Here is a 9,926-nt window from a genome sequence, read left to right as displayed (position 1 = left end):
TTCAAACAAAACGTTGGCCAAGCTTTCATCAACATGTTAAAAAATACATTTGAAAACCTTGACTTTTCTAATAATTTGAATTCAATTTTGAGAATATTAAATAGACGAAAAAAGTAGTAATTGCCAGTTTGTAAGACAAGACACAGGATTAAACTGATTAAACATTAACTTTCTCTCATTATACTGAATGATTAGAAAATCTCTCCCGTCGGATAGTGTCACCATGACACTGCATACATTTGTTTACAGTTTAAACCTGTTTACCTCGTTGTCATTTCAACTGAAAGCTCATTGCCTATGTCTGTTATCAACATCGACTATCACAGACTGTCAAAATAATGTGTACACAGGATATCAAACGGACAAGAAATACTACTTTATTCAGCTCACGTGCCAGCCTATACTCATCGAGGAGTTATAAGGAATAAACTCACTTACCTGTCTGATTATATAAACTTTTATTAATTAATTAATAAAATTTCTCGCTGATAATAAGTAATTCTATCTATTCACGTGTTTATTATCGTATTCTTGGTCATCTCTCTGATGCCTGCAGGTTTGTGGGAACAGGTAAACAAAGCCTGCAGATGAGACCTAAACCGTGAAGATCGCGCGTAATAAATAAAGAAGTCGATGGAGCTGTGGACGTAGTAGAAGTAGTGGGCCATGAGCTCAGACACCTTGTAGATGTTGGACTGACTGCCTGATGGCAAGAAGTCTGGCCAAAAAATTCGAGCCAAGGTAAAGGCGACCCACGGCAATTTGCTGACGATGAATACAAAAGAGACGATCACGAGCATCTTGGTCAGCGCCACCTGGTGACTCTGGACATTGGTGTTAATGCTACAACTAATCTTTTCCCGCCACGATATGGCAGCTTTCAGCTTCACAACCGTGATGACTGTTGCACCAGATACGAGGAGGAAGGTGATGAGGGGAAAGACGATCATCATCAGTGTGTCTTCCACTTTGTCGTAGAGCATCAGAGTCGCAGACGTCTGCCACGCGGCTGATGGAGCCACCACCCACCTCGACCCTCCCGTAGCCTCGTCGTACACAGAATACACGTACTTCTTCACTGGTGTGGTGACAAAAGCCAGCTGCATGGTGATCACTATGGCAACCAGCAGGAAACCCATGGATCTGGTGCTCATGAGGGTGTTGGCTCTGAGTGGGAAGACGACACACACACAGCGCTCGACAGCAATCAACACACTGATGCACGCCGACGCCTCTCTCAATCCATAATTAATGCTTAAAGCATATTGCATTTTTACATGCAGCTCCTCTCCAATTATCGGTTCCAGTATTCTAACCCAGAACGCCAACGAAAATACCATTGAATAACATACGAATATTAAATCTATGAACACCTGTACAAAAAGACAGAGGTTCATGCGGTCCCCAAGGCCTTGGCGCTTGAAGATCACGCAGGAGAGGACGCCCGTTGGCATGGCAACAATGAACAATAAAGGTTTAAGGACGGTATTTAGGTAATATGCAGTTTTATAGTATGCATCGAATGAGATGAGGTTATGTGGGTCGTTCCAGAGAAGAACCTCTGCATTGTTGTGGAGAATATTGTTACTGATATTTGGAGTATAATTCATGGCTACAAAGAAGTTTGGTGTAACAATACTAGACTTAGTAGACCACGATCGTTATTGTAGAAACAGTAAAGGCAAGACCCGTGGCCATTTTGCAAACGATATGAGGCTGGAGTGAATTCCAAATAAAATAAGACTTCCAAGCATCAAAAACTAAGACACCTCATTTCACTGACACTTTTTCTTTTCACTCTTGTCAACGCCCAAAAATGTCACATTTTGTCAGCATGATGATATTAAACATTCCGTCCGTTACTTTGATGACATCCGCTACGAAAGAAAGCAGACGACAGGTAGGACCACAAAACCTTGGTAACATGGTCTTGTTCACCTTACACCTGAAAAAAGGAAAATTGGTAAGATTACTGCGAGTCTAACTTAAAGAGAAGTTCTTAAAAGAATAAATGGAAAATTTATGTAGGGTTTACACGAATCTTCAGCAAAAAATCCTCACTTTACGGCCCCACAATGTGGAATTCTCTCCCCATGTCTTCTCTGTGTCTGTGGTCAAAGGAGTCAAGTCTGGCCTCAAAACCCATTTTTAAAGAAATACTTGTCATCAGGCGACGGTCGGTAATTTAGTGGTTAACACACTCGCTGGTCACCAGTCTATGGAGAGGTCTCGGGTCGAAACACGTCTCGGGACAAACTCTATGTGACACCTGTTAGTAGGGCTAATCACCTTAGGTTTCCTTCGGGTTTTCCAGTTTCCTCCCTTCCCAATCTCCTTACAGTACGAAGTCATCTTTCAATGGAAGTGTTTTCTCGCAGAAACAAGCAACCAACCCCTCTTGTAATACAGTTAACAACTTCCGTTCACTCCTTGGATCCTTACTTTCCAAGCACTTGCTATCAACAAAGTGAGTTTTTATCTAAAACATCACATGGTGGTCAGACATATCTAGAGAATGCCAGTATAACGAGTTTTGGGACCAAAGCATTCTAAAAGTAGCTTCTTTTGAAGCACAAATTTTCAATAGTTGTCTGCTAGGGATCGAAGGCTAAGCTCTTTATCAATTAAATTGGATCGTCAACACACTAAATCCAATCTATCTTTACTTTAAAAAACAAACCTCTTCCCCTATTTCCACATGACTACATAATCATCGTCGTCGTCATCAGTTTGTCGAGCCATACATTTGTCAGACACAACCATACAGTAGTAAGACAACAATTCATACAGAAAACACAAACTGCGTTTTCGTGGTCCATGCCATTGTTGTCAGTTGTGTAAGGGTAAAAATCCTGGCAACCACATTAAGGAACCATAGACACAAAGCACCATAGAAACAAACATTAGAGAAATAACACGAAAAGCACGCACACACAATAATATCAGACAACAACAACAATAAGAAAACTTATTAAGCCTTAAATACAGAAAAAGAGTAAATTTGAATAGACGGATCTTCTCTCGTCAGCTCACCTGAAAGTGAGGTCTAGTCATCTGCCACCAGTGTCTTATGATGGTCATGTCCTAAAGAGCCACAAAGACTAGTTTCTGTAATTTCAAAGCTTTTATAGTCAACATCGCCTCATTTTATTTATGTTTAAGAACTGTCATTAAAATAATTTGGCACGTGCCGTTGGCAACATTTAATAATGTTAATTTCGACAATTACTGAAGTGTAAATCGAGAAAAAATAAATGTCAACAGTCCCAACTTCAAGAATTTAGCGCCATCGGCGATAAAGCAAACAGAAGACAATTAATGGTAAACATACTTTAGAAAAATAATCATAATTCTTGCTTGTTTGTCAATGCATTTAATATATCAAGGAATTGATTCCGTTTCAGAAATTTTTATTTTATCACTATAGTTTAGTTTCCAAAATATTATCTCCTACAATCTAATTTGAAATTTCAACAAGCAGAGTATACTTTTTTAATATTTTCTCCATTAATAAAAACCCGTTTATATATTCTGTCTCAACAATGTTATGATTTGTAAATAATAAATTATGAGTTATTTCATTCCGTGCTCTTTCAGTTGGAGTTGTTGAGTGGGTGTTGCATGACATCAATCATTCACCCAGTGTCAATACTTTGAGTACTCAGGTGTATCTGCAGGTGACTGAATGGGGAAAGAAAGAAAACTTATTAGTCACCAGTGTAGAAGAAAAGCTTTTCAGGCATGAACGGCAAGTTACCTGGTTCACAGGGTGGTGTGAATCGCGAAAGAAACAGTTCTCTATTGAGCAGAGCAATATCTGAGTCTTGGCACCACAAACAGATTACCAAAGAACCGGAGATAACAATAATGATGTAAATTAGTTACAGCGTTTGAGAGGAAAGAAAGGTAGGTAACTACCTCCAAGGTAGTTTTCTCTTCGGTCAGGATGTCTCCTGGCAGGAATGTGAAGCAAGACGACAGTCAGGGACCTCCGTGTTACCTGGTGACCTAAGAGGTCAGGGGCTGTCTGTGTCTAGCTGACCAGCTTTGGTTCTAGCTCATGACTTGGGAGGAGAACTAAGTGGGGTAGGAGGCTGCATAGAAATCAGGACAGACAAGGGTGGACTGAAGGCGAGCATGGATGGGCAGCCAGTGCAGGGAACAAAGGACAGAAGTGACCAGTCCAGTTTGCTAGCTTTACAACCAGTCGTTTGTAAAGTTTGTGAAGCAAGTATATGCAGGCAGACCGAGAGAGGGTAAGAAGGTGCAGTAATCACATTTGGATAGAACAAACAGTTTATGTTCATTTGGGTAGTAGGAGTTAATTAAGCTTAACAGTGTACACGTTTTGGTTTATGAACCAGGAATAGTGCAACACATAAATAAAGATAGCGACACTCGTCCTTCAAATAAGAAGAACCTTCTTTAATCCATAAAAAAACAACAACGACAGTTATGTTGAAATGTGTTTATTGACTTGACTTCTTGAATGTTTAAATGAAGAATGCAGAGTGCAGTTTCTCTGGGGTTTGATGCCATCTCTCACCAGCCCGAGTAGGTGACCGTACGCCGATGACATTAGAAGAGAAATCTCATGGACATCTTCATATCGCAGTTTTATCTTAGAAACAGGTTTTGCTTTGTTAAGATTAGAGGCTGGTGACAGAACCTGTTGTGATACTGTCAATACACATACCCACCCGAATTTAGTCGAAACCTGGTGCAGACGGTTAAAGGTTTCTTGTGGTCGTATTTGTCTACAAGTATCTTCCTTTCTTGCAAGAGACTTCGTCCAAATGTTGATAAAGCGTTACTTATAGATGATGCACACGATAAATACACAATACACAATAAACATTCATTTCATAAAAGTGGGTACTATATTGGCTTAAAACTAATTATGCTCACTACTCTTTATTAAATAGATTAAAGTTCGAAGAAGACAACTTGCCAGGTTTCTGGTTAACCAAGGTAGATAACAAGCAGTAATACTATATTGCAGGTCTAAACTGGATAGTCTCCCTTAGAAGATACACTGTATTAGATCAATGGAAAACAAGAAATGACTGGATAAGATACCAGCGAAATGTTTGGAAAGAATTTTATGTCAGTAATTTTTGTAAAATGTGGCTATTGCTTGTTATATTTCTCCCGATTTGTGAGAATTCTTCTTCTATCTCTACTTTTTCTGTTTCCGTTTCTCCATCTGTTTTCCTGTCTGTGTTAAGTATTCTTATGTACACTTCCACTCACATAACTTTCCCATTAAAAGTAAGATATTAATAGACTTAAAAAACAGACATATAATATTGTGTTTATAATCACTGAGCTATATCACAATTTCCAAACTTAAAGCTATCAGTTTTGGTCATTTGCTGCTTGGGAAAAATTTAGAACTCTCAAAAAAGCTTAACCGTTAGTGGACATCACACTCCTTCGACCTGGAACTCAATGATAATAAATAAAGTGACCATCGGATTGAGTCTTGAAACAAGTGGAATTATGAGGTAGCAGAGGCTGCAAATAACATCGACTATTAGTTGATTCCGGTGTTGAGGCTAAGCTTCTCTCAAGTCGAGCAGAGTGTTCTTGTGCAGAACTGTTCCTGGTGTCTCCCTTACCACTGACAGTGACAGTTGACTCCCACAGTCCTCACCCTGATGTCACAGCCCGACATGGCAAAGTATTTCTTGTCTTGATTCTATCCCCGTAGCTCGGCCAACACAGTTTTGATGTCTTTTGGTTACCTTGGTGACCTCCACTTGTGTTACTCTAAATTAGTTTTTAATAAAAGCAATGTAATGTTTCGTTTGGAACTTGCACGCCATTGCATATTTCTCCAGTTTCTAATACAAGAGTTTTTGCATCAGCATTGCTACAGTAAAACTAAAGGAATCTGTATTTTCTATACTGTACTTCCCTTTGGGAAGATTGTGAAAACAAGTTTCGTCCTCAAAGTACGCAGTTTGTTTTAACGAATTCTTTAAAAAAATGATAATTTCGATAATTAGAACAACTACAGGTAATGATAATGTTATGCGATTTTTCTTGATGAGGTTTTACTAGGATTCGTTGGTGTCAAAGGTCGGAATACAGGCCGTCCTGAACCTGAAGCAAACAGCGAGGGTGAATGTTGTAATGGAGATTGAGTGTGGCTTGTGACGTCACGAGTCCTGCAGTCTTAACTGGAGTCTATGACGTCACACGAGATTTTATCACTGCACTTTGTAACGTTCCAATTAAAAAATTCACTCTAATTAACTCTAATCCGTCTGCGAGTTTCCTTTGGTTTTGTGACCATAGCACTGATTCCACGAAGCTGCCTTCTTCAGTTCGAATGTCATTAGTGAGGAATGTCCTGGCTAACCCTGACCTTAACGTGTCAGAAAAAACATGGCCGATAACGGGCAGAAACCAATCAAGGTCTGCTATGATAACTCATTGCTCGTTTATAACATTGTTATTAAAAAAAAAACGCCTTCGCTGAAACAGACATGAATATCGTTGTCTTCCCAAGTATTTGGACCGACAGTTTGAAATTTCCTGCCAGTGCACTTAGGGCTTACCTCGACACAAGGAGCTCTGAAAATTACTTTAAAACATCTTGTCTATAAATACTTTAGGCCGACTTTTGTGTGTTCTTGCATATGTGTATGCGTGTGTGCGCGCGTGTGTACGGTGAGTAGATTCTAGTCGGTACCTGCCGCAACATAAAAATTGTGATGATGATGATGATGATGATGATGATTATTATTATTTAGAGAGAGGAGAAAATCCGATGAAGGCTAAAGCTGTTAATAAGTTGTAATTAGGGTGCAGGTTAATTCATTAATTACATTTGTTCTGAAACTGACCGTTAATAAATTCCGCAGTGTAGTTGCTGGCCAGAGAGGAAACCAAGTGATACATATATATATATGTCACGGTTCATCAAATATACCACCATAATACATGTACGTACTATCAACCCAAAATTAAAAAATGAATTTGGAACTTTGCATATATAATTACTTTCTTTAAAGTATTTGTGAAGAGGAAGGGAGACAATAATAATAAATCACATGACGATTTCCTACATCATCAAAGACTAGCACCAGGCAAATAGAAACGCTCAGACACAATATTAATTATGGTCTCAAACGGTTCCTTGTGTTTGAGGTTAGTGTAGCTACTCATGTTTAGAAGGTGAATGTCCATCATAGACGAGGTCAGTCTCAGCACCAGTCACAGATTAACCCTTTCTCTTCTTATTCGACAGTCTTTGGACTCGCAGCTGTGGTTCGCAGTTGTAGTAGCATCATCAGTGGTGTTGGCAGTGGTTGCAGCAGCAATATATATATATATAAATAATTTTCTATATCTGGCTTACATATGACTGTCACGGAGGTGGCACAAACATAATGAAGAAGCAGGAGGAAGGATTGTAGACAATAAATCAACGGATCAAGATGGAAAGACATAGACAAATACATACTTTTATGAATTTGAACTACATTACTTTTACAGGACGGATTTCTTACAAGAATTTTCCTCACGTAATTTAAGATAAGATAACGTTGTATTTATCTCTATAGTGATCTATAAAAGAACTGAAGAAATTGTTGGGAGACATAGAAAAACTTCAGCTTCTGAAGAAGGAAGAGGCGCTGTTGAGCGTTTTTCAAGTAAAATTGAATGTTGGTATCCCTGCGAAGTCACCTGTCAAAGATGATGCCCAGGTATTAAGAAGTAGGGACAGATTCCATCTCTTTGTCATGGTTGACACATACAGGATTTAGTGGAGAATTCCGACGGAAAATTAAGGACAGTTGCTTTGGTCTAACTCTCATAAAGTTCTCATAATTTAGTACTTACAAAGTTATGCTTAAAAAATCATAACAGTTAATTTATCTTAAGTATAGTAATTTCTATTTCTACTGCTGCTAGTTAATTATGACTCGAAAATATCTTCTGACAATGCTGTACATATCCGAAACTAACTGTACAAATGGTGAAAGAATTAAATCTGACAACAAGGAATGAAGCATTATATTACCTGCGCGGAATAGGCTGACAATACTTACATTTCGTTCATCTATTCATCTCGCGTGATGTTACAAAATAAAAGTGTAGTAGGGCTGTTAGGATGTTGATGAAATACAACGACTGGAACAAACAGAAATGTGGACGGCGTCATACCGGGAAATAACAGAACAAACTGCTTTTGAATAATGCAAATCTCTCGTTACCGTGGACACAAAGCCCGTCCTCTGCGATTGGCTGCTGGACTTGTGCCAACAACCACCCAGAGCACGAAGATTCGACTTGAATCTCGACGATCGAGAATAATAAATGAAGAAGTTGACGGCGCTGTGGATGTAGAGGCAATAATGAGCTACCACCTCCAACACACGGTAGAGGTTAGACTGACTGCCGGATGGCGAGAAGTCTGGATAGAAGATTCGAGTCACGGTGATGGCCACCCACGGCGCTTTGCTGGCGATGAACACGCACGAGACGAGTACGAGCATCTTGGTCAGCGCCACCTGGTGGTCTTGGGCATCACTTCCAGAGAATCTGATTTTCGTCCTCCACAAGATGGCGGCTCTGAGCTTAATTACCGTGATGGCTGTTGCACCCGACACCAAGATGAAGGTAAAGAGAGGAAAGACAATCATCATGAAGGTGTCTTCCATTTTGTCGTAAAGCATCAACGCCTGATTCTCCTGCCAGGCAGCTGAAGGAGCTACTGCCCACCTTGTCCCACCTGTAGTGTTGTCGTACACCGGAAATACCCGCTTTTTGACAGGGGTGGTGACGAAGGCCAGCTGCATGCCGATCACTATGGTAGCCAACAGGATGCTCATGGTTCGGGTGCTGATGAGAGTGTTGGCCAGTAGTGGGAAGACTACACACACGCATCTCTCCACAGCAATCAAGACACTGATGCCGGCCGAAGTCTCTCTCAACCCATAGTTAATACTGATACCATAATACTGCATCTTCATGTACAGCTCTTCTCCTATGGCTGGCTCCAGCTTTCTAATGCAGAATGCCGTGGTGAACATCATGGAGTAAGCTAAGTAAGTCATGTCCACAAACACCAGAGCAAACAGACAGAGGTTCATGCGGTCTCGAAGGCCTTGCTGTTTGAACACCAGACAGTTGAGGATGTTGGTGGGCACGCCGATAACAAACACGATGGGCTTAACCACAGCATCCAAATAGAATGTTGTTGTCAAATAGGTTTCATGAGAAATCAGATTACCTGGACTATTCCAAGGGAGAAAGTCAACACCTGTTTGGAGATTATCTTGAGATCCTTGCAGTGACTGGTTCATGGCTACAATGTGCCGAAAGACTTTTTAATCTTATCGCCAACAAAGAGTGAAATTCATTGTTTCTTTTTAAAATAAGGACAAGGAATGTAAAGAAGGATTTTCCTGTCTGGACCTGTTCCCTGGTTACCTGAAAAACAAGATTTTTAAGAAACACTCTTTTTTACTAGTACCTATTCAAGCAACCATGAAAAATTTATTGCAGTAAGTGAAGATTTACAAACCATTCTCTTTTACTTCGCAGGTGCCTATTTAGCGATATTTTCGTTGTCTAAAGAATGTTTTGTAAATAGACTGTAACGAGTGATGTGACATCAAAGAGGAGCTAAACAACTAAACAAGCGAGTTGCAGGCAGCTGCCCGCCTCCGGTCTGTTTGAACGATTTAATGTTTCTCTCCGAGACATGGCTGCCTCCACTAATCAGCTTATTGACATTCCAAACAAGAAGCACTTAAAAATCAAATAAAACGAAAATAACCCGCGATAATCAACAATTTAGATGTCAAATTACACATTTCTCAGATGCTCACAAGGTTTAGAATGACCGAAAATGGGAATTTATATTATATTGAGAATTACTACATTCTATCATTGAAATACTTACCACA

At 39.8% G+C, this 9,926-nt stretch overlaps 2 protein-coding genes across 2 annotated transcripts; both read right to left on the bottom strand.

Annotated features, from left to right (window-relative positions):
- Positions 1–509: 509 nt before the first annotated feature.
- On the bottom strand, positions 510–3,075 carry LOC112565957. The gene is made up of 2 exons (XM_025241858.1): positions 3,034–3,075; positions 510–1,945 (listed from the first exon to the last, which is right to left on the bottom strand). The coding sequence occupies exon 2, from the start codon at positions 1,608–1,610 to the stop codon at positions 510–512; it is 1,101 nt and encodes a 366-aa protein (XP_025097643.1). The 5' UTR covers positions 1,611–1,945; positions 3,034–3,075.
- LOC112565956 (N-formyl peptide receptor 3-like) lies at positions 1,940–9,320 on the bottom strand. The gene is made up of 2 exons (XM_025241857.1): positions 8,379–9,320; positions 1,940–1,945 (listed from the first exon to the last, which is right to left on the bottom strand). Exons 1-2 carry the CDS (start codon positions 9,318–9,320, stop codon positions 1,940–1,942), a joined length of 948 nt encoding a protein of 315 aa, XP_025097642.1.
- Positions 9,321–9,926: the final 606 nt, after the last annotated feature.

Source organism: Pomacea canaliculata, linkage group LG6 (assembly GCF_003073045.1).
Source record: "Pomacea canaliculata isolate SZHN2017 linkage group LG6, ASM307304v1, whole genome shotgun sequence".
In the NCBI taxonomy this organism is placed as follows: domain Eukaryota; kingdom Metazoa; phylum Mollusca; class Gastropoda; order Architaenioglossa; family Ampullariidae; genus Pomacea; species Pomacea canaliculata.
Note: the sequence above shows the minus strand (reverse complement) of the source record. Positions and strands in the feature narration are given on the sequence as shown.

What these genes read in the sequence shown, in the direction of transcription:
- LOC112565957 (XM_025241858.1), bottom strand. Translation starts at nt 1,610, where the DNA reads ATGAATTATACTCCAAATATCAGTAACAATATTCTCCACAACAATGCA.
- LOC112565956 (XM_025241857.1), bottom strand. Translation starts at nt 9,320, where the DNA reads ATGAACCAGTCACTGCAAGGATCTCAAGATAATCTCCAAACAGGTGTT.